Source organism: Artibeus jamaicensis, unplaced genomic scaffold, assembly GCF_021234435.1.
Source record: "Artibeus jamaicensis isolate MK-2021 breed Jamaican fruit bat unplaced genomic scaffold, CSHL_Jam_final contig_391, whole genome shotgun sequence".
NCBI classification, from domain to species: domain Eukaryota; kingdom Metazoa; phylum Chordata; class Mammalia; order Chiroptera; family Phyllostomidae; genus Artibeus; species Artibeus jamaicensis.
In genome coordinates this window covers 8,066,585-8,090,949 of record NW_026521814.1, presented here as the reverse complement: position 1 = coordinate 8,090,949, position 24,365 = coordinate 8,066,585, and the positions used below count along the sequence as shown (strand labels likewise).

At 36.5% G+C, this 24,365-nt stretch overlaps 2 protein-coding genes and 1 pseudogene across 8 annotated transcripts in view; 2 read left to right on the top strand and 1 right to left on the bottom strand.

The window, feature by feature from the left end:
* CFAP210 (cilia and flagella associated protein 210) overlaps positions 1-10,895 on the top strand; it is a 36,969-nt gene extending 26,074 nt beyond the window's left edge. For both annotated transcript variants that reach the window (XM_037140655.2, XM_037140656.2), the window contains exons 7-9: positions 2,387-2,579; positions 3,887-4,051; positions 10,422-10,895. In XM_037140655.2, the coding sequence (XP_036996550.2) occupies positions 2,387-2,579; positions 3,887-4,051; positions 10,422-10,766 (703 nt within the window). In that variant the 3' untranslated portion in view covers positions 10,767-10,895. The remainder of the gene's footprint in view (positions 1-2,386; positions 2,580-3,886; positions 4,052-10,421) is intronic.
* Positions 10,896-14,528: 3,633 nt separating this feature from the next.
* PPIG (peptidylprolyl isomerase G) overlaps positions 14,529-24,365 on the bottom strand; it is a 52,856-nt gene continuing 43,019 nt past the window's right edge. For all 6 annotated transcript variants that reach the window (XM_037140676.2, XM_037140679.2, XM_037140680.2 and 3 more), the window contains 2 exons: positions 20,244-20,380; positions 14,529-20,085 (listed from right to left, as the gene is read on the bottom strand). In XM_037140676.2, the coding sequence (XP_036996571.2) occupies positions 18,975-20,085; positions 20,244-20,380 (1,248 nt within the window). In that variant the 3' untranslated portion in view covers positions 14,529-18,974. The remainder of the gene's footprint in view (positions 20,086-20,243; positions 20,381-24,365) is intronic.
* LOC128627417 (mitotic spindle assembly checkpoint protein MAD2A-like) lies at positions 21,115-22,252 on the top strand (annotated as a pseudogene).

Sequence of the window (24,365 nt, the reverse complement as noted above, 5' to 3'; positions counted from 1 at the left end):
TGGTGATGATGAACTCCTTGAACTTGACCTTATCTGAGAAGCACTTTATCTGCCCTTCCGTTCTAAATGAAAGCTTTGCTGGATAGAGCAATCTTGAATGTAGGCCTTTGGATTTCATGACTTTGAATACTTCTTGCCTGTAAGGTCTCTTTTGTGAAATCCGCTGACAGTCTGATGGGAAGTACTTTGTAGGTGACTGTCCCCTTATCTCTTGCTGCTTCTAGAATTCTCTCCTTCATTTTAATCTTGGCCAATATAATGATGATGTGCCTTGGTGTGTTCCTCTTTGGGTCTAACTTCTTTGAGACTCTCTGAGCTTCCTGGACTTCCTGGAAAGATTGGGGACGTTCTCCTTTATTATTTGTTCAAATAACTCTTCCATTTGTTGCTCTTCCTCTACCTCTTCTGGTACCCCTATAATTTGGATGTTGTAACGTTTAAAGATGTCCTGGAGGTTCCTAAGCCTCTCCTCCTTTTTTTGAATTCTTATTTCTTCATTCTTTTCTGGTTGGATGTTTCTTTCTTCCTTCTGGTGCACTCCATTGATTTGAGTCCCAGTTTTCTCTCCATCACTATTGGTTCCCTGTGCATTTTGCTTCATTTCACTTAGGGTAGCCTTCATTTTTTCATCTAATTTGCGGCCAAAATCAACCAGTTGTGTGCATTCTGATCACCAGTGTTTTGAACCGTGCATCTGATAGGTTGGCTATCTCTTGGTTGCTTAAAAATATTGACTCTGAGGCTTTGATTCGTTCTTCTGATTGAACCATTTTTGGTCAGGTCATGCCTGTTATGTATGAGGGGGGGTGGAGCCTTAGGTGTTCACCAGGGTGGGGCATCCCATGTCGCTGAGTTGTGATGCTGTATGTGGGGGCAGAATCAGAGAGGGAACAATGGCGCTTGCTCTTCTCTCTCTCAGATTTCAGTCCCCTCTGCCACTTCCCATAAGCTGGCACCTTTTCAATCGCTGCTTTTAGACTTTATTTCCCGTTGCTGGGGCCCTGGGTTTCATGGTCTGTCTTGCTGCCCGTTTTTGCCTAGTTTATCTGCCTGCGAATATGTGACCAAGGTTGGTCCCATGCTGCCTGCGTGCCCGGGTCTGGTTGCCACGGCCTTTTTCTGCCGCGGTTCCTCTCCACCAGTCGCTGACTCTGCCCCTCTTACTGGTCTGGTTGAATGGTTGTCAGAGTTCTGTACAGTTCTGTCTGTTCTGGATGTGTTTTTATTTCTAAATCTTTGTTGTCCTTAAATCTGGTTGTGCAAGGAGGTGCATACAGTATTTCCACCTATGCCTCCATCTTGGCTGGAGGTTGAAATGTCACCTTTTCCACGCAGGCTGCCTGCCTGCCTGCCTGCCTTCCTCCCTCCCTCACTTCCCTTCTTCATTTGCCCATATTATTTTCTAGCTTTCTTGTGGCATTTATCACCCTTTGCCTGTAAATGTCTTTTTCTCCACTTCGGATTGTAATTTCCTTGGGATATGCACTATGCCCTTTCTCCTACATTGCTTTGCAAATTCACTCACTGTCACATTAAATTTAAAAGTATTTTTTGCCCAATTCCCAAATAAAAATGCCTCATTTCTTTAAAAAAAAAGGTAGTCCCCCCCTTTCCACAGTATTGTGGAGAGGAAGAGTAGGAGAATGGATTTATTCAGAATTTTATAAATTTTACTAAGTCTTTTTGAGATTTTATTTAAAGAAAGGCCTTTGATTTATTTTATAACCCAAGCCTCCAATGTTAGAGTAAACATGGTAGCATAATAAAATATTTAAAATAATTTTCACTGTGGAGATTTTAACACTTTATTTCCTATACATATTGTACACACATATACACAAGATCCTATTGTATGCATTACTCCCTTCGTATTTTTAGAATACATTACTATTCTAATATGATAGTACTTGATCTGAACTAAAGTGGCCACTAAGTGACTAACAGGCAGGTACACAGCGTGTATACGCTGGACGAAGGGATAATTCATGTCTGTGGTGGGACGGAGTGAGATCTCTTACGCTACTCAGAATGGTGTGCGATTCAGCACTTAACTGTTTATTTCTGGAATTTTTCATTTAACATTGTTGGACTGTGGTGGACCACAGGTAACTGGAACCACAGAAAGCCAAACCACAAATAAAGGGGCGACCACTGTATACTTTATTCTAAAAATGAATTATTAAAAAGTAATGTCCACTTAAAACAATATACATATAATATATAATATATATTTTATTATAATAGTATATAGTATATAGTATGGAGCAATGGGGCTCCTTTCAGTTTTGTAAAAAACTGAAAAAAAAAGATCTTGTCTTTTCAAATTGTATTGGCTCCATAGCAGATCTATTTCTGAAAATTTGACACGATGGTTATTTTGTCATAGGCTAATGGAGGAACGTCGAGAAAGAATAAATAAGTTCCTGAGTGACCTAATAAAACAGAAACTTGACAATGAAGATTTGATTATTACTAGAGATATTACAGAAGCTGAGGCTGAATGGGAAAAAAGAGAAAGAGAGAAATATGAAAAAAACAAAGCAGAATTAAAAGCTATTGAAGAATATAGAGGCATTGTGGTAAGCAATTCAATTTTGACAAATTAAACAACAAGCCTGGCTGGTGTAGATCAGTGGATTCAGTGTGGGCCTGTGAACCAAAGGGTTGCTGGTTTGATTCCCAGTCAGGGCATAGGCCTAAATTGCTAGACCCAGTCCTCAGTTGGGGGCATGTGAGAGCAACCACACACTGATGTTTCTCTACCTCTCTTTCTCCTTCCCTTCCCCTCTTTCTAAAAATAAATAAATAAAATATTTTATAATTAATTAATTAATTAATTAAACAACAAAAAAATTTAAGCCCTGGCTGGTGTAGCTCAGTGGATTGAGCACTGAACTATGAAGCAAAGGGTCTCCTGTTCGATTCCCAGTCTAGATTCAATCTAGATTTTATGTATTTATTTTTAGACAGAGGAGAAGGGAAGGAGAGAGCGAGAGAAACACCAATGTGTGGATGCATTTCATGCACCCCCTACCAGGGACCTGGCCTGCGACTCAGGCATGGCCCCTGACTGGGAATCAAACTGGCAACCCTTCGTTGCAGGCCTGTCTCAATCCACTGAGCTACACCAGCCAGGGCTAAATAAAATCTTAAAATAAATAAATAAATAAATGAAGTTGCCCTTTCTTTAACCAAAAAAAAAAAAAAAAATTAAGTCCTTTCACTATAGTTTCTACTTCCTCTGCATCTCTGACCAAGAAAAGTCAGATTTTTCCAAATAACAATGCGTGAATTATCCTTCTATACTCCTGAAATCAGACCATATGGACTTGTACTTTCTAACAGAAGATAACATGATAATCAGTTGCAATAATATATTTACAGATGCCAAGTAATAATCTCTTCTGTTTCAGAGCCATCTGACATACAAAAATTTTATTCATTTAATATATTTTAATTTGAATGTTTTCAAGAGATCAAGTAAAAATTATCCTATTGAGTTTGTATATTCCTTAATCCTTCAGACTTTATGTCCTATATGACTATCATAATACTTAAATTGGATAATTTTGTAAACATTGTGACAACTAATTTTTTTGCCTACAAATATTTCCCTACCTTGAGAAGATCATGCTTTTCTCTGTTTCTGTATTTTCTTTTTAAACAAATATTCTATTCAAGTTTTCATTGTGTGTTTTCTGATATTCAGGAAAGAAAACCAAAGTAAATTGTCCACAGGGGAAGCAGCCCAGGTTCATACAGTATTCTGCTCTTGCATTGCTCCTGGCTGACTTTCTGCATGGAGCTTTCTGAATCCGTGCCTCATCTAGAGAGCACTGGCTGCTAAAAATGGCTTTAAAGTTTTTCTTTGCCTTTTACCATCTAGATGAAAAATAAAGAGGAAGAAGAAAGACAAAGAAAAACAGAGGGTAAGGAACAATTGCTGGCTGTCATGAAAGCAGACCAGATTTTCTGGGAGCATGAAAAGGAGAAAAAACGCAAAACTGATAAAGAACGTCATGAAGTTCAAGATGCCCATGTTCATCAAATGGTAATGATCACTCACTGTTTGTACTTACTTTGCAACAAATATGTAATATACAGTTCATGCTAGTTTTCTTTCCCAAGCAGCTTCCTTTGTCAGGTAAGATCAGCTGGTTATTATGCTTACAACACAATAAACTATGTAAGAAATGCAAAGAGTTAATTTCTGTTTTTATCTGTGTTGAAGTTCCCATACTAGATTTATGTATTTTGCAGAAATATTTACCCTTCTTTAGTGTCCATTGTGCTTTAGTAAATGTAAAAAAAGAATACATATGGCAGGCTGCGATGCCTATCTTCTTTGTTTAATTTTTCCTCGATTTATAAGTGTAACCCAGAGACTATACTACTGATCAGGATCTCACGGGTCTCATATCTCAGGTGAGTAGGGGTACAGGAAACCTTAGAACATGTATTAAGGGCTTGGCATTCAATCATTTGTAAGTAAACACTGTTTTCCAAAATGGCTGTACCATTCCCATCACCCCCAGCAACATATGTGAGGACAAGCTGCTCCATATCCTCACTAACCCTAGGTTTTGTCATTCTTTGGTTTTGACTGTGGTAGCATACCGATACCTTGTGGTGTTCTTTTGATTTCCCTAATGACTAAAAATATTGGACATCTTTTCATTTTCTTCTTAGCCATTTGTTTGTCTTCTTTAGTGAACCGTCTACTCAAATCTTTAGGTAATTATTTGATTGGGTTGCTTGGTTTCTTATTGCTGAGTTTTAACTTGCGCTGAAACCCTCCACTTACCAAACTGTATCTCTCTGCTCTCCCCCCTCCCCGCCTCTGGTAATTCCTGTTCTGCTTTCTGTCTCTATGAGTCTGATTATCCCAGGGAACTCATATTGGTGGAATCATAGAACATTCATCCTTTTGGGCTCTTATGTCACTTAGCATAATGTCTTCCAGCTCCGTCCATGTTGCCGCATGTGTCAGTTTCATTCCTTGTTAAGGCTGAGTGCTATTCCATTGTACATGTACGCCACATTTTGTTTATTCATACGTCCATCAATGGATCTGTGTTGTTTACGTCTTTTGGCTGTTGAAAGTAATGCTTCTGTGCACATTGGTATACAAATACATGCTTGACTTTCTCCTTTTGATTCCTTTGTTTATATACCTAGAAGCGGAATTGTTTTTTTCCTTAGAAAAATGTAACACTTATCAATTTCTTTTCAAGTCTAATAATTTTTAATTGAATGAAAACATGACATTATATAGAATATGTTGTAGATTCTGTTTTGTTCTAAGGGTTATTGCTTTTTGTTTTAGTAGGCAATTACTTTCCCTGGATGAAAGCTATGAAATTTGGCTTCACCACAATAGGTAGCCTTTGATGTTGCTGCTAATTTTTTTCTTTGCTTCTTTTTTTTGTTGTTGTTAATTACAGTTGTTCCATTTCCCCCATTAGTCTCCCCTGCCCTGTCCACCCTCTACCTCCTACATTCAATCAATAATCCCCACCGTTGTCTTTGTCCAGGGGTCCTTTATACGTTTTCCTTGACTTGACACTTCCCCTTCTTTCCCCCCTTACCACCCTCTCCCATCCTCTCTGGTGACTGTCAGTTTGTTCTCTATGTCCATGTCTCTGGTTCCATTTTGCTTGCTTATTTGTTTTGTTGATTTGGCTCCACTTATAGGTGAGATCATATGGTATTTGTCTTTCACTGCCTGGCTTATTTCACTTAGCATAATGCTCTCTAGTTCCATTCATGCTGTCTCAAATGGTATGAGTTCCTTCTTTCTTTGTGCTTCGTAGTATTCCTTTGTGTAAATGTATCACAGTTTTAATGTTCGTTTTTTTAAGCCTGGCCTTTTGGTGTCTAGGGTTCTTCATTGTTCTGGCACTGACAGTGAACCAATAATGTGGGTAGAGTTTATCTTCAGACAATTTAAGCCAGCAGTGCTTTTACCCCTGCTCCACAAGCTGTGTGTGGGTTGAAGACAGTATTCCAAAGACCAGCAAGTTCACAATTTCCTCCAGGCTTTTAATTTTTGCTAGGATCCCTGGGATCTCCTGTGTGAACTTGCCTCCTGTCTATCAGCCAGGGATGTCTGAAAGTTTATCTCATTCTTCTATAACCGTCTTGCTTCCAGAATCTCCCACTTAAATTTCTAGCTCCTTTGCCACCCAGCCCAAGTGGAATCTGCCATGATTGTCCAGTAAACCTGCAGGTTTCATCACCTAAGCTGAAGGGATAACAGTGCCCTAAGACAACAATGCCATCAGGTCTCAGGCAGTTCTTTAGCAGAAATTTTTCACTAAGACACTTCTCAAGTATTTGCCTGCACATGATCACTTTCTAGTGCTCTAAAATATTTGATTTTAATAATTTTTAATAATGAACTTGCTATCTATGGAGAGGAATTAGCCAACCTCCTCAGCAACCATTACCAGAAGTAGGACCTGCTATATTATTTTGGAGCAAATTCCAGAGGTCGTATAATTTTATTAATATATACTTCAGAATGCATCTCTAAAACTCAGGGACTCTTTAGAAATTAATGTAGTTACAATGACATCATCACATCTAAGACAATTATCATTCAGTGTTTTTTATTGTATTTTTCCCACTGCCATGTAGTCCATTATATACGCCCCCAGCAATCACCACACTGTTGTCCTTGACCCTGAGTCCTTTTCCCTTTTTGCTCCACCCTTCCATTCCTAACCTCCCCATGCACCTTAGTTGTCATCTGCTCTCTATCTAAGAGTCCATCCTCATTTTCCTTGTTAGTTCAGTTTGTTTATTAGATTCCACGTAAGAGTGGAATCATACAGTATTTGTCGTTTTCTGACTGGCTTATTTCACTTAGCATAATGTTCTCCAGGTCCATCCATACTGTTGCAAAAGGGCAGGACTTTCCTCTTTTTTGCAGCCTAATAGAATTTCAACGTGTAAATGTCCCACAGTTGTTTTATCCACTCATCTACTGATGGACACTTGGGCTGCTTCCATATCTTGGCAATTGTAAATAATGCTGAAATGAATAAAGGGGTACTTATATACTTTTGAATCAGTTTTGGGGTCCTTCAGATATAATCTGAGAAGTAGGATCACTGGGTCAAAAGGCAGATCCATTTTTAATTTTTTGAGGTGTGTCCACACTGCTTTCCACAGTGGCTGCACCAGTCTGAATTCCCACCGATAATGCAAAAGAGTTCCCCTTTGTCCACATCCTCGCCAGCACTTGCTGTTTGTCGATTGAGGATAGCCATTCTGACAAGTAAAACAATTAACAGTGTTTAAATCCCCCCATATTGTCTCATGAGTACTTTCTAAATTGTGTTGTTTGAATTGGGATCAAATAAGGTCCATGTATCCTATTTGGTTGATATGTCTTTGAAGTCTCCTTTAATCTGTAGCTCCTCTTCCACCTCTACCTCTCTTTTTGTTCTAAGTTCTCCCTCCTGGTATTATTGTGTTTGACTTATAATTTTATTTGTTAAAGAAACTGGGTTTCTTGTCTTTTGGAATTATTAGTCTGACTTTTGCTCTTTGGATTCCTGTGGTGTAGTTTAATGTGTTCCCTGCATTTTATGTAAAACCTAGTTTAGATTGGACTCAGGCTCAAATTTTGTTTTAATTCTCACTTGAGGCATGTTGACATGTTTATTGCTTTTGTGGGGTAGGGGGAGAGAAGTGAGAAAGAAACAGTGATTGTATCGATTATACATGACGTGACCTGACTGGGGATGAAACCCACAATTTAGGTATGATGTACCCTGACTGGGAATCGAAACTGCAACTTTTTGGTTTATGGCACAACACTCCACCAAACTAAGCCACCTGGCCAGGACTTAGGTTCAATTTTTTTTTGGTAAAATTCCTTATAGGTGGTATTATGTACTTCCATTAAAAGGAATGCAATGACTGTTGTCTCACTATCTATAGTATAAATAGCCTTTGATGACCATTGCCCTAATCTCTTAGTTTATGAAGTGACAAATTCCGATACTCTCTCATTGCTTCTTGTTCATTTGTCAGTGTCTTCAAAAAACTTTCCGTGATCAGTTTGGTTTCTCTAAGGTACAATTTTTAAAGAAAAGACAAGCTATTTGATTCTTTCACTTTATTTTCGAGAAATATGAGCTCTTTTTCATTGTTCACATACGCGTTTGTTACTTTACCCCACTTGTTATAAATGTTTTAAAAATCTTAGTTTTTTGAAAGATGTTGTTTTTATTTTTAGAGAGAGGGAAAGGAAGGGAGAAAGAAAGAGAGAAAGCTCAATGTGTGGTTGCCTCTTGCCTGTCCCCAACTGGGGACCTGGCTCACAACTCAGGCATGTGCCCTGACTGGGAATTGAACTGGTGACCTTGTGGTTCGCAGGCTGGCACTCAATCCACTGAGCCACAGCAGCCAGGGTTAAACAAATATTTTAAGTTTCTTCATGAGTCTGTATTCATGCTTAGTGCATATCAAATTTGAGACACCAGTCATATGACCCATATGTAAGTAATCCTTTCCCTCCGTTTTCACTTTTTGTACAATATTGAAAGTTTCTCCCTGTTCCCTCAGTATCTTTCTACAAACCACCACCAAATCAACATATCCCAATTGCTTCTTGTTAAGATCCCACATTATAGTACATATTTTACCTTTGATGAGATAGTTTATAGCTTTTCAACTTAAAAAAAATCTTATTGAATGTCCTCTTCTATTTTTTTCAAACTACTGGTACTCTATCACCAATTCAGGAAATGGCATGCAAGCCTTAAGTGGCCCCAACATGTGGTGACAGAGGATGGCCTGACTGTGGGTGGTGGGCACACAGTGCTAGATACAGAGCTGATATCACAGGAATGTGCACTTGAGACCTCTGTGATCCTATTAACCAGGATTAATAATTTAATAAAAAATGGAAAAAAGATTCCCCTTCATTTTCTACCATATATTTATAACTCTTGAACTTAATGATGATTCTAAACCAGATGGAGAGCTTAACAATTAGATAAAGCAGTATACTATAACTGAAATGCACCGTGGAAGACAATGTGATAGAAATATGATTTGACACCTAGTAAATGTTTTTGATTTAAAAATTTGGTATTCATAGGGTTGCTTTATTTCCTCATAAATTTCTATTTATGTTATATATCAGGTTTGGGTTACTAGTTTATATAGAAATGTTGGTTACTGATTTTGAAAATAATTTTATGACTATTAAAATAAATTCATGAGTATACAAAATCACTAAAGTTTTTACAAACTCGGCATTTAAAAAATTGCCACTGAGAAAACAAAATGAAAAAGTTGTCAACCAAAACTTCATAGTAATTTTTAGAAGTCATGGAAATCCCACCATGGCTGGTGTGGCAGTTGGTTGCAGTGTCATCTGTAACCGCAAGGTTATGGGTTCAATTCCCTGTCAGGGCACATGCGTAGGTTTACATGTTCAGTCCCTGGTCTGGGTGCATATGAGTGGCAACCAATTGATGTTTGTCTCCCTTCCTCTCTCTCTGAAAGCAGTGGAAAAATGCCCTTGGATGAGGATCAAAGAAAAGTTAAAATCCTCTAGCCCTGTTTGTTAGGCATCGTCTCACAAAAGGTTGCCTGTTTGCTTCCAAATCAGGGCACATTTTGGGTTGCGGTTTCCGTCCCGTCAGGATGCATGAGAGAGGCAACTGATTGATGTTGCTCATGCATGTTTCTCTCACTTTCTTTCTCCCTCCTTTCCTCTCTCTCTAAAAAGAAATGTAAAATTTTCATATAAAGGAACAATCTTTTGTGTAAATATAAACTGTTAAAAAATTTTATGAAATGTTAGTAAAATTTTAGTAGACTGCTTAGTGTACTATTCCACCCAGCTCCCGATCCATCTACATTGATAAATGCCACTTGTTCCAACTTCAGATTATTGGGAAACAGAGTGTAGTTGGTGTAATTTAGTTCAGTCATTGGCAATTTAATCTTATGTGCCTGGGGCATGTGGTAGATCAGGGTGACTTAGGACAGTGGGTTTGAGCGAGTTCCTTCAGAATAGTGAGTGGACTGGGACAGTGACTGATGTGTCTTCTCCATCCACCATAGTACACATTGGTAGAAATAGGATTCTAAACTTGGCGATTTGGTTTTGTCTAAATTTCATGCTTTTAACTAGTTTGCTGTATTGTCTGAAGGCATATTATCAGCTAAGACTATTAAGGTAAGTTTCACTGAGTCGTGACTTTTGAGCATGATGACCCTGTGGGAAGCATGGGAAAGTTTCTGAAATAAAATATAGTGTTCAGCGGTGAAGTCAGAACTTTGTCAAGTATCAGTGAGTTTAGAAAATCACATCTACAAGTTCAAATGCTATGTATATTTAGAAAATTGGCCTTGTTTACTAATATGAAATTGTATTTTCTTTCTTTCCCTATTAGGCCAAAAACAAGTTTAATGCAAAACAAGCAAAACAAGCACAATTAGAATATTGCAGACTTACCGAAGATCTTGTGAAAGAAAAGGAGCAAGAATTTCAGGATTATGCCAGAGAAGTAATTGAACTTGAGTCTGAATCAACAAATAAATATATTTATCCTCTTGTGAAAGCTGTCCAGGCAGGCCCTGGAGGTGGCCATGGGCCAGTTTTTATGGACAGAGGTGGAATAAGACCTAGTTATCAGGCAAATGATTGCTCTGGAACCCAGCTCCCTTCTTACACCTGTCAGGGATCAAAATATAATACTTTACAAAAGTCTAAGGGAAGGCTAGGTTTTACATGGTAGGAAAGTTTATTTTTAAGATGGAGTCTGAACTGTAACTAACATTGTAAGTTACAAGTGTAAGTGAATTTCAGGCTCATAATTTAATAAAGCTGCTCTTCACCTAAGTATAATCATGTGTGATCTTCACCACTAAAGGTTAATTCATTTTTAACATTTTAATAAATACATATATAACATGAAATGTATAATTTCAGCCACTAGAAAAATGTGTTCAGTTGCATTTCATTTAGTATATTTTCAGGGTTTATCCATATTACCTTAATCAGAACTTCATTCCTTTTTATAACCAGATAATATTCCAATGGAAGTTGTTCTCTTCAGAAAATTGTGTATATATAATCCAATACTTAAATTTTAGTTTCTAATAACACTACCAATATTACTAACAATATGATTATTGAATGCAATTTATGGATTCTTTGTGATTTTAGAGTGTATCTCACTAGACATGCAAATTACCATGTTTTAAGGGCAATGGAAATAATCCCTCTACATGGAGTTAGGTAACCAAGTTGATACAGACTCTGGCTTTTTATGAATTGCATTCCCCTCCCCCTTTGACTTTTTTTTTTATCATGGTATAAAATGCAGCACACAAATGTTACCATCTTAATCAGTTCTAAGAGTACAGTTCAGTAATGTAATTCACTCACATTGTTGCGTACCCAGTCTCCTGAACTTCGTCATCTTGAGAAACTGAAACTATATACCCATTAAACAACGCTCCATTCCCCCTCTGGTCAGCTCCTGGGATCTACCACTCTCCATTTCTCATGAATTTGACTACTCCAGATACCTCATTAAGTAGGATCATACAGTGTTTGTCTTTCTTAGACTGGCTTATTTCCATTAACATGTGGTCTTCCAGGTTCATCTAATGCTGTAGTGTCAGAATTCCTTCCTTTTTTAAGACTAATACTAAATCGTGTATGTGCCAAATTTTCTTTATCTATTCTTTCATCAGTGGACACTTCGGCTACTTCCATCTCTGGCCTATGGTGCATGCTGCTGCTATAAATACTGGTGTGCAGGTCTCTTTGAGACACTGCTTTAAAATCTTTTCAATATATGGCCAAAAGCAGAATTGTCGCATGACAGTTTACAACTTTCTGAGGAATCATACTGTTCTCCATGGCCTGCACCACCTTCCACTCCCAACAGTGCACGAGGGTGCACATCTTCACTAACCCCTTTGATGGTAGCCATCCTAATGACTGAGGTGGTATCTCATTGCGGTTTTGATTTGCATTTCCCAAACTGTTGATACTGCAAATTGTCACTGGAGAAATGTCTGCTTGAATCTTTTTCCCCCCTTCCATTGCTTTCTTTACACAATGTGGATATTTACCCTTTATCAGCTATGACTTGCAAACAAACTTTTCCCCAGAAAACTAGGTTACCTTTTCACTGCTGTCCTTTGTAGATTACCTATTGCTTAATATAAGCATATATACACATTTGCATTTTACTCTTGCATGAAGAAATCTTGCTTTTTTCATTTACTATATTCTAGACATTATAGTACAGTATATACCTTTTTCTTTCCCCAATCTGGCATGGCATTGTTACACATTATGTACCAGTTTACTCAACCAGTGGTATACCAATCTAATGATGTCCAGTTTTAGCTATTATAAACTTCTGCAATGAATAGCTGTTTCATATTTCCCTCAATGTACCTCTGAGATAGACGTCTAAAAATGGGAATGCTGAATATAGGTATAGACTGTCTCTCAGGCATCAAATCTTATAGCAAAAATATTTGATGTCATGATCTCTGGGAATCCTTGAGCAATAAAATGTACTAGCCCCCACCCCCAATTCTGCATGAAACTTCAGGACTTCCGTACCACCCCCTCACAGGCTGCACAGGGCAGTGACCCACCATACCCAAGACTGCGATTAAGTAACCTGGGATGAGGACGGCCACCTATACTTTTTTAAAATGACGTATATGATTCTGTAAGCTAAGCCATTACTCTGAACCACAATTTCAGGGTTTACAGACCCCAGGTTAAACAAATTCTTTTAAAAAACTAATGCAGCTGAATATTAAAAATAGTATAGATTCTCAAATTGTGTGTCAAGGTGATCTAAGGGACCCTAGTGAATTCACAAAAGTAGAGCTGGTAGGATATTTATAAAACTTGGAAGGGAAACAATATTTGCCATCTATTGGACTCTATAGGTTTTACTAGTTTTAGTTCCGTTTCAACATATTAAATGTGCCATTCCTTTGATGACATACTATCTTTATAAACCTGGGTGTTCAGCAGTTGCTGGGGAAAATTCAAGTATGACACAAAAATGTTAAACGAGGGTGATGGCATCCAGTCTGACTCCAAGGTTTTAGTGCAATGACTTAAGTTGCACACATCCCATTAGTCACTGTTTTTGGGGCTTAGGGTTGCCGTGCAAAGGCACAATGAGCGAATAAAGTCTGGGAACCTCTGTTACATATCCCTTCCTGTAAATTGTTTTAGGGAGTATATCACATAGCAGTGATGACTAGATTTGGATAAAGTTATCTTCACATTATAAAACAGAAAACAAATTTCTACAAAATGCTAAGTTGTATAAATGTTTTATAACCAACTTAGTTCAATGAAAGATAAAAGACCAGACATTACTAGTTCTTCCCCCTACACAATTTGATTAATTTGGACTAGGCTTTCTACTAAAGCACACTGAAGAGTTTATGAAGAATTTAAGCAGCTTTAAGTTAATCATAAACAATTCAGTGTAAGGAATGGAATGGCAACACACACACAAAGCAGTGGAAACACAACCGTTCTGCTACTTTGATAATAAAAACCAAGAGCTACAGTTTGTGGCAAAAATGTAAACTACAACCAACACAATTTGGGTAGTGAGAACTTTGAGATGGGGAAAAGCCTTAAAATTATGAACCAGCACTTACAAATAAGATGGATATATATTATTGGGTTAGGAAATGTTTAGGATAGAATCATTCTTAGAAAGCAATAAAAATAAGAAAAGCAAATTGATACTAAAAGTATTTTAATACACAATTTGCACAGTCCAAGCACTCAACATTTTACATATTCTCCTGGCTAAATAAAGCGTTAAAGAAAAAAACACTCCAGAATTTAAAGTTTGGTAATATTCATCTGTTAATACATACAAATAACTGGATGGTCAGAACGTTCTTACCTAAGCATATGTATTTTCCACGACTAAGTCTCAAGTTAGGTAGGTATTTTCCCTACATATGTCTAATTTAAATTTAAAAAGAAAAAGGAAAACTAAACAAAAATCCAAAAACTAGAATAGATTTTTTTCATACGTCAATCAACATTCATATGGCTTTACAACTGTGTTGTATTAAAACTGGCAGGCAAAGGATATAATACAACGTTCCCAATGCTGAGAAAATTTGGAGGAATTAAAAAGCAAATGGGCTTTCCTACTAGATAGTAATGCAAAGTCCAAGTGTAACCTTAAAATAAAAGTTTACTGAGGCAAAGACACATTGCAATAGAAAGCATCATGATTAAATAAACATTTACACTAGGACTTATTTATTCCCAAACCTTCTGGAAATTGTCACTGCTGGCTAAACTCTTAAGAAGCTCAGTACTGTTCAACTCTGCTCAGTTTTTGCCTAATACAAATTCTATATCCCCATGGGTAAAATAAAAGTATATTTTAGTTGATTTATCTTCACTATTTAGCTTTTTAATAAAAATAAATGTTAAGTAACTAATACCACAATAATTTTAAAAATACAGAAGCAAACTGTTACCATAGCATAGTTTATTTAATACAATGTTTAACTATAAAAGTTGATAGTTTCAGAGTTTAAATTCTGTACAACGCAGTTTGCAGAAAACAGTTCAAGTTACCAGACTAGTGATAAGAGAAGCAGCATTTTGAAACATTTTACAATTGTGACAAGAGCTTTATTCCTAAATTTCATTAAAAAAATATACATCACAGTGACTTTGAGCTTGGAAAAGAAGTGCATTAACTTCATTTGCTTTTCCCTTCCACAGAAAGCAGCCACAACTTTTAACATTCCCAGATACAAATACCCAATTCATTCATCAATCCTTCAAAACACTATAAACACAGAAAGGAGAATGAAATGTACAGCATGTGCTTTTGGTAAACAGGAATCTGCTTTAAGCAAGAAGGGGGGGGAGAAGAAACACAATTCAAATCCACCACTTACTCCTGTGCCTCAACAACTCCCTTCTACCTTGCTGATGGACTTAGAAAAATTTGTGATTTTTCTTTTAATCTTCACTTCTTGTGTCATGTTCACAGCCCAGAATCTGCCTTTGCCCGAATCCTTCAAAGGCAGCTGGAAAGCCCATTATGGGCATGAGTCAGCCAATACTGTACTTTCTAGAGTTTATTTTTATTACATTTTAAAATAAGTATTTGTAATATAGTACATCTTTTCACAATAAACAGATTATAAACCTACAGTTCTTGGAGACTTTATTCAATTCTAAATGTATAAATACTAAACTGAATAATTTTAGTAAACATGACCAAGAAGGAGACAGAAAAATACCCATTTTTGTTTCTTTATAACTATCAACCATATAGTGTATATTAAAAGTAATCCTGCTGAAAGCAAAGGCTTGGAACAAGTTTCTATAGAAACTTCCTAAAGGTTCAAAGTATGATGAAAAAAACTGCCACCCAAGGTGAAGCACAATGAACTACTTACTACAAAGAAAACAAACACCTAACTTGTTTCATATACTAACTTGAAAACAAATTAGAATTGTCAGTTAATACCACTACTCAAAATATGAGAAACCTAATGTGTTCTTCTCTGTAATATTATGAATGTTTTACTTTTCAGGTTCCTATCTACCACTGTGTACAAGAATCAAAGGTGCCCTGGCTGGGTAGCTTAGTTGGTTAGAGTATTATCTTAATACACCAAGGTTGGGGGTTTGATCCCTGGTTGGGACACATATAAAAAGTAACAAGTGAATAAATAAGTGAAACAACAAATCTATGTCTCTTTCTCTCAAATAAATTAAAGTCAAAAGCAATTCAGCAAAGCCAGTAAGAATCAGTATCACACTTGTGTAGAGAAATACCGATCAAATTCTTTGAAACTTCTGTGAAGCCTTTAAGTTTAGAAACTACAGTGGTCTGTGTATGAGCTCTCTAACTCTATACTTTGAAACTGTTTTAAAGAACCAAGCAGCTTCTCTACTGCTCACTTAGCATCAATCTATTTCTTGGGTACTGCCAATCAAGCAATAAAGACAAACCAATTTAAGTATCTTTAAGGGGACATTAAATCAAAGACAGTTTGAGCTAAACTGTAAGTTCAGGCATAGCAATAAAAATCAATGAAAAAAGGTATTAAAAGGCTGACTTTTAGGAAAACCAAGTGTGTTCAAAGTAATAACTAAAGGTAGTTCAACTATTAAAAATGCAGTGGGAGCAAAGGACCATTTGAGCTGTGTGCTATTCAGATGCAGAGGAAGGTATAGTAAATGCTGCTTATTCATTTTCTAAATGTTGTTTATATTCTGAATATAAAATCTAGCTGATTGTCACCTCTCATTTCCTTTGCCATTATATGCTCCATTGTTAAAAACAGCTAACAAAGCTTTTTATAAAAAAAGGCCTATAGCCCTGGGCTGGGTGGTTCGGTTGGTTGGAGTGTTGTTTCATACACCAAAAGGATGCACATTTGATCTCCAGCCCTGGCATACACATAGGTTATGGGTTCAGTCCCCAGTAAGGACACACGTGGGAGGCAACTGACTGATGTTTCTCTCTTACACTGATGTTTTCTTTTCCCTCTCTCTCCCAAATCAATACACCCTCCAGTCAGTATTAAAAAAAAAGAAAAATCCCTGTAAATAATGCTTAGCATGGGGCTGTTCTTCTGATAACCAAAATAAAAGATTATTACTTACAGAAATTACTAAAACGTCCCCCCACTATTGTTACTTGCCTATAATTCTTAGTAGATTAAGCTCTGGGTCATCAGACAGCATAGGAGTATGTTTACCTATCATGTGTTTTTTTAATATATAACTGTTTAACAGAAATCCTTTCTTAAACAGAACTTTTCTCAAAGCTCCAATAATTTATAACAAAGATTTTAAAAATGCAATTTACTGAATTTAAAAAAAAAACACTAACTAATTTGAAATATGTAACAGATTATACAGCTTGGGCACTCAAGACTCAACTATTCCTATGCTAGGTGTGTGGTCAAATTTTCAAAGGAATCAATCATCCTAAATAATCATAAATACCTACTTTACAATCAGGAAAACAATCTGGAAAGACTCCATTGTGGATATTTGTTTCAAGATATTCCATACAGCCCTGGCTGGTGTAGCTCAGTGGATTGAGCACGGGCCTGTGAACCAAAACATCGCGGTTCGATTCCCCGTCAGGGCACATGCCTGGGTTGCAGGCCAATTCCCAGCAGGGGCCAGTTCCCAGCAGGGGATGCACCAGAAGCAACCATACATTGATATTTCTCTCCTTCTCTCTTTCCCTTCCCTTCTAAAGATAACTAAATAAAATTTAAAAAATTAAAAAAAAAAGATATTCCATACAATCGTATAATCATTACCCTATTCATTATGCAAACAGCTACCATAATATCATCAATGTATTAATCAATAATGAGAAATACGTTAAGCATTGCTTCGCTCGGTACAAACAGCACTGAGTAGCTACTATTTTACCAAGAAGCTGCCCTGGTAATAGAGATGACACTATACCGACAAATATTAAATTACAAAACACTGTAGAAGCTACTTATTAATTGGAATTCTGAAATTTCTTTTCAAATGAGGCAGGTTTTGTGTTTGCTGGATGTTCAATATTTTATTTAGAAGAGAAATTACAGAATAAAAGGCCACACATCACAAAAATAGCAATATACAACACATAAAATTCTAAATGGACTTTAGATATCATTAACGTTTTAACTTTGTAAGCTATAAAATTTTGCAACTTTCTATCTATGTGGCAATGTTATACATGCCCAGTTAAAATAATTTTAACAGTACTGCTATAAACCACCTGAAGAGAAAGAAACCAGAGTCATAAACATGCTGAAGCCTACTGGGATACATATATAGAAAAGATACATTTTTCTTGCCACTTGAAACTCACAGCTATGAGAATTAGAGAAGTCAGTTAAAAAAAACATAAACAAAACAAAAAAACACATGCAGAGTTAACACTCAACTTTATATAAGGTCAGTGGCCAAAAAGAAATCTTGGAAGTCAATGTGGCAATACTAACAACTTTTAAAATCTGTCTAATGTAAAGAGTTGTACAAGTGGTATGCTTTAGTAAGAAAAGGTTTCCCCCCTGCACTTTCCTTCCCCACACTTTGAAGAAGGATAATAAAACAATGTTCTCAAAAAGCAAAAGTTTAATCTCTTTAGACCAAAATCAACACAGATTGAGAATCACAGTCTGATCTTCCAAGGTTAACTTGTCAGATGCTGTATAACAGCAAGTCAAGCTCACTCAGTACATCAACTGAAAAAAAATACTCAACTATTTTATAGACAGTTAAGTAAAACTAGAGATGAAAAATATTCATATGAAACAAGCTACATGTGGAGCTATAAAGAACAGCATATGAAGTACAATATAAGTATCTATTTTAAAGCACATATTACTATAAAATCAAAAGTGATGACTTCAGATCTCAAGCTATTAGAATCCTGCTTCTGCATAATTAAAAGCTGCTGCTGCAAGCCTGTATTATAAATCCAATCAGAAAATCTTCACAAGATTTTGTCTATCTAGTGGCTTCTAAAGTTCCTTTAATCATGAGAAACACAGGCTTTTGCAACAATATATTCCAACAATCAGTTATGCTTGTTTTCAACTGATGATTACACAAGTTAGGGTACAGAAGAATAGCATGTTTGCCATGGGCTGGTTGTTTGCAACACAGAAGTGTATACAGGAAATAGTGAAACATAGCACACAGTATTACACCAAAGTTTTTCTCATTTCAAGTTTATTAAAACTTTAGCAGTACAAATTATCCAGGTTGCAGATTATCAAAAGATCAACTCAAAGAAGTCCACGTTAAAAAAAAAAAAGGACAAACATAAACCAAAAACAACAAAAAAAGGAAAACAACATAAAGGAGATCCATCAGCAAAAATCTCTACAACTTAAAATTTGAGACAGAATGGAAATAAGAATTTTATACAACTCACTCATCCACTTTTGTCTTCATCTGTTCCAGGACTTGATTCATGATCGAATTTTTTATTTTTATCATGTACATGGTCATTTTCTTGACCCTTTGATTTTTGGTTTTCTTTTTCCACTGAGGATCTGGTCTTCCCATCCTCCTTATTTTTCAATGTGGAGAACTTTAATTCATTGTCCTGACTACTTTGTTTTATTTTTGAGAATGGACTTTGATCTCTATCAGCCTTTTTATCCCTGTTATTATTTGAACTATTATAATCACGATTTTTAGAGTACATTCTCTTTTCACCCTCAGAATTTTCTTTTCTGTGTGAACTCTTACTTTCTTGGTTTCTATATTTTTCTTTGTTTCTGCTTTGACTTTCTTCTCTCTCTGAGCTCCGTGAATCTCTCCTCCTTCTCTTTCTATCTTTACTTCTTGATCTTCCTGGTGTTGCTCTTCTCTCTCGGCTCCGTGACCTTCCTCTTCTCCTGTACTCCTGTTCTCTGTACCTATGGTACTCCTTGCTCCTGCTGCGATCACGGTCATGGCTTCTGGATCGCACTCTTCTGCTCCTGTCCCTACTTCTGCTTCGTTCCCTTGTTCTACTATTGTAACTGTGTTTGCTTTTAGTTGCATCACGTTCTCTACTCCTAGACTGTGCGTGTCTATCCTTTTCCTTACTTTTATTATGATCATGCTCATTACTTTTTGATTCTAACTGTTTAGACTTCTCTTTACTTCTACTCCTTTCCTGATCTTTTCCTTTAGAATCAGATTTTTCTTTTTCTTTAGCATTCTCATGATCCTTCTCTTTACTCCTTGATCTCGTCTTCTTTTCTTCATGTCTAGTATGCTTTGTTTCTCTTTCCTTGCTCTTTGATTTCTCTTTGCTTTTACTCCTACTTTTAGATTTGGCTCTTTTCTTCACCTTGTTTTTATTATACTTATCATCCTTTTCTGAATTTCTTCTGACGTCTCTCTCTTTGCTGTTAGATTTATGGTCTTTAACTTTCTTTTCCTTTTCGCTTTTTCTATTTGGACTCTCAGACACATGCCTGTGATCGGTTACTTTCTTCTCTTTTACTCTAACCGGGCTTCTCTGATTTTCTTTTATTTCATTTAACTCACTCCTAAAAAATAAGCAAAAAAGTTTTGAAATTTTATTAAGACTGGTATCCATTATAAGCCAAAATGATATTCTACTTTCATTAAGATATCCAGAAACTTTATGTATAATAGTAAAAAAAAAACTTGTCACTACATTTGAAACAATATAGTTAAATCTTACTTATCCCCTTTGATCCATCTTTCACCACTTGATACTCTCATTCTTTGAGCTCTTTGCATCTCTTGCCTCCAATGTGGAGGAGTCTCACTACGTCTGAAACGATCCCTTGATCTGGATCTAGATGGAGTTCGATAACGCTTAAGAAAATAAAAAGGGAAAAAAATTAACATAAAAATATAAAGGCATTATGTCATAGTTAAAGTGTATATATCTCTGGGTTCTAATATTTGCCTGGTATTTCTATGCCTAACAAAATTTCCCAATTTTCAGATAAGAGATCAATGAGGCAGAAATACTTTAAATAGTCATACTGTAACTTCCAAATAAAAAGCATGAACCACAGAAACTCCAGCCACCCACGTCTTTTCTATGGAACTGTCCTATTTAAGTGATGCTAAAGCATACATAATAGGTGCAAGGAACCTTTATAAGTTGCCAAGTTCCAATCTGGAAATATGTATGAGTTTCTTGATGTTTTAAAGCAAATAGTTCCCTTATTATGAAAAAACTGAGTAAATGCAGAGATGTTCATTTATTCAACCAGCATTTACTCAACTCTTCGGATAGCCAACCACTCTACCACATACTGAGGAAACATCAGGAAGCCAAGACACACCTGATTTTGCTCTGTTGGAACTTATATTCTACAAGGCTAGGAGAACACAGAGACAGGTATATTATCACAATGTCAAGCATATATAAAGCCACAATTAGAATGAATGTAAAAGCAGCAAAAGATATTCAGAGAATACATAAAAAAGTTGTCTGACCTAGTATGGGCTAAATAATTAAAAGGTGAAAATTAAAGAATATGCATGAACAGTTTCCTAGGCAAAGGTGAAAAAAAAAAAGGTAAAGGAGGTGAGGATAGATGGGTGAGGAAGAACATGGGAAGAATATGAATATGAAATATACCATGTTTGAAGGTCCTGAGATAGGAAGAAATAGCATGTTTTAGAAATGATCAGAAGACAGAACAGTGTGCCTAAAGACAAAAACTAAAAACTGCAAGGAAAGGTAGTACTTGATAACACTGATGAGGTAGGAACAAGCTAGATTTTTTGAGGTCTTGCCGGCCATGGTAACAATTCTGGATTTATCATAAGGTCAATGACAAAGGAGTGACATATTAGATTTCCATTTTTAAATAATCACTCAGAGAAAGGGTTACAGTGATTCTTGAAGTGCGGTCTAGGGATTCGAAGACTTGGGGTCAGGGGGCAGGCGGGAATCTGAGAAGTCAAACTGTTTCCATAAGGGAGCTGCTGCGGAGCCCTGCAGTGGCAGTGTGTGGTGCACGTGCTGTGGCTGTGGTGCAGCAGCTTTCCTGGGAGGAGGTATCGCCCTGTGCGGGAGTGCTGACATGTGGCTGAGTTCTTCTCATTTGTCACCAACAGCATTTTATATCAGCGTGGCATTTATCCATCTGAAAACTTGACTTGAAGGTAGAAATATGGACTCATCTTGCTTAACTACTTATCCTGAGCTCATGAAATACCTAAATACTAATGGGGTAGAACTAAAAGACTGTTATACAAGTGTTCAGTTTAGAAACTGGTGGCAGTCGTCTCAAATGTTCAAAGTGGTGAGGTCCTTGAAAGATGGCAGTTTGATATTGAGTGTGACAAGGCTGCCAAAGATGCCAGTACTCCCCGAGCAAGTCTTAGAAAGCTATCAAAGATGAAATCTGCTCAGCAATCAGACACATCACAGGTATGGTGACATTTCTGCCACTGTTGGAAGTTTCTTGATCATTTGATCTGATCTATGAAAATCTGATTGTACCTGAAAAGTGGGAAGAGCTGGGAGCATAGTTCATTACCAATTCTGAGCAAGTCCATCTGTGTTCATTCACCACTATAGTCCACAAAGTAAACAGTGCAGTGGGTGGCCTACAAAACCTCTGTCCATGATCAAAGATGAGATAAGAACCCTAATGTAATTCTCAATGTGTGTTTCCTGAAACAAAGTCAACTGTAGTTCATGTTGTATTTCACTGATTAGTTTTTAGAGGGAGAAAACATTGTACTTTACTGAACTAGGCATAATTGTTCCATCTTTTGGTACCTGTTTAACTTTCCATAGGGTTGACGTACCGTATTTTTCAGACCATAAGATGCACCTAGGTTTTAGAGGGAAATAGGAAATAATTCTTGAAGCAAGAAATGTGGCAAAATATTTAATAACATAAATAATGTAATATTTCACCAATGTAAATGGCGTTAACAACTATTATTCCTCCCAAATCGGGGTGGAGGGGTATGTCTTATAGTCCAAAAAATACGGTAATTTTTTGCACACTGTTTGAAAGGGAACCAGCAGATTACATCAGCACTGTAATGCCAATTCCTTTGAAGGTGGAAACTGCAGGTGGAAAAACTTTGGTAAAGTAGCTCTGACTCAGAATATTGGTAAATATAACATATGGCAAAAGAAGTCTGAATGAATATTCAGAATGTTTGTTTAGATCCTAAAGTAAATGAAAATCCACAATAACAAAATACTGCTGTAAGGTTCATTTGCCATTTATTTTATTTGTACAGTTTCCATGTTGAAAAATCTCCAATTATTTGACTTAATGTGTATATGTTATACGTACAAAGCTATCATTATTTCTGCTGTTTAAATTCTGCTGATATAGAATTCTTACAAATGTCTTTTTGTGTTTTATTAAATCAGGCTTTGAATAAAAATGACAAAATTAAATGTGTGTATTTTAAAAATAACTGTTTTCGTACTATCACATTCTTTGTCTTTCCCACATTCATTTTTTCATTATACAGTGGAACTTTTTAGAGACGTGACATGTTTTGATGTCTTTGTTTTCATAACTGAAGGAATATGTGCTTATATACAGGGTTAGGTAAAAGTAGGTTTAGAGCTGTTTGTCTGGAAAATGATACAATAGTTAAGTAATAACAATACAAGAATAAACTGTTTCATGTACTGACCACTGTAAACCTACTTTTGCCAACCCCTGTAGTCTTGTTTTAAATACTTCTTGGTTTTAATTTCTAGAAGAGTAAATATTGATAGATATAATCCACATCAGAAAAAACTATTCTGAATCCTCAATAACTTTTAAGAGTGTAAAGAGGTCTTACAACAAAAAAGTTTGAGAACTGACATGAGAACAGTTTGGAAGCTATTTATAGTTCTGAGACTATACAGTGAATTGAACTAAGATGACTGGAGCTTGAAAGAAGCAGACAGGATTCAGAGTATTTAGGAGGTTAAACTGAGAAAATGTGGTGATAAGTAAGATATATAAAATAGGAGGTCAGGCTAGTGTGGCTCCGTTGGTTGGGGCATTATCCCATAAACTGGAAGGTCACAGGTTTGATTATTGGTCAGCACACATACCTAGGTCGCAGGCTTGGTCCCCAGTCAGGGAGCATGCAAGAGGAAATGGATTGATGTTTATCTCTCACATCAATGTTTCTCTGCCTTTCTAAAAATTAATAAGCATGACCTCAAGTGAGGATTTAAAAACAGATATACAATGTAGGAAAGAAGGGGGAAACCAAAATAGTGCTTTTTATAAAAGGTTTTACTTATTTATTTTGAGAAAGAGTGGAAGTGAGAAAGACAACATCGATGTGACTGGGAATCAAACTGGTAACCTTTTAGTTTGCAGGCCAGCGCTCAATCCACTGAGCCACACTAGCCAGGCTGATTCTTGAGCTTTAGGTCCATTCAACAACTAAAATGACTGTCAAACAAGCCTTTGATGAAAGTAGAGTAGATGAAATTTGGCAGTTACCAGCACACAGGTGGCCACTGAAGCTGCAAATGATAAGATTGTCCAAGGAGCATATGCAGGGTGAGAAGAGTTGCAACACTGAAGTACTAAAATATTTAACAGAACAGTATGAACTGATGCTGGAAATTCAAGATAGACTGGTCAGAGATAGAAAGAAAATGGTGGAAACGAGGCAAAACGACTATTATGAGGAGGGAGATTAAGTAAGACAAAAACTGAAAGGATCCACTGGATTTTGTGACATGAAGCTGATCACATGGCAACTGCTATGTTTCAGCAGAATGGCAGAAGACAAACTGAAATGGCTGAGGAATAAGTAGGAAGTAAATATTAATATATTAACTATAGCTAAGTATCTA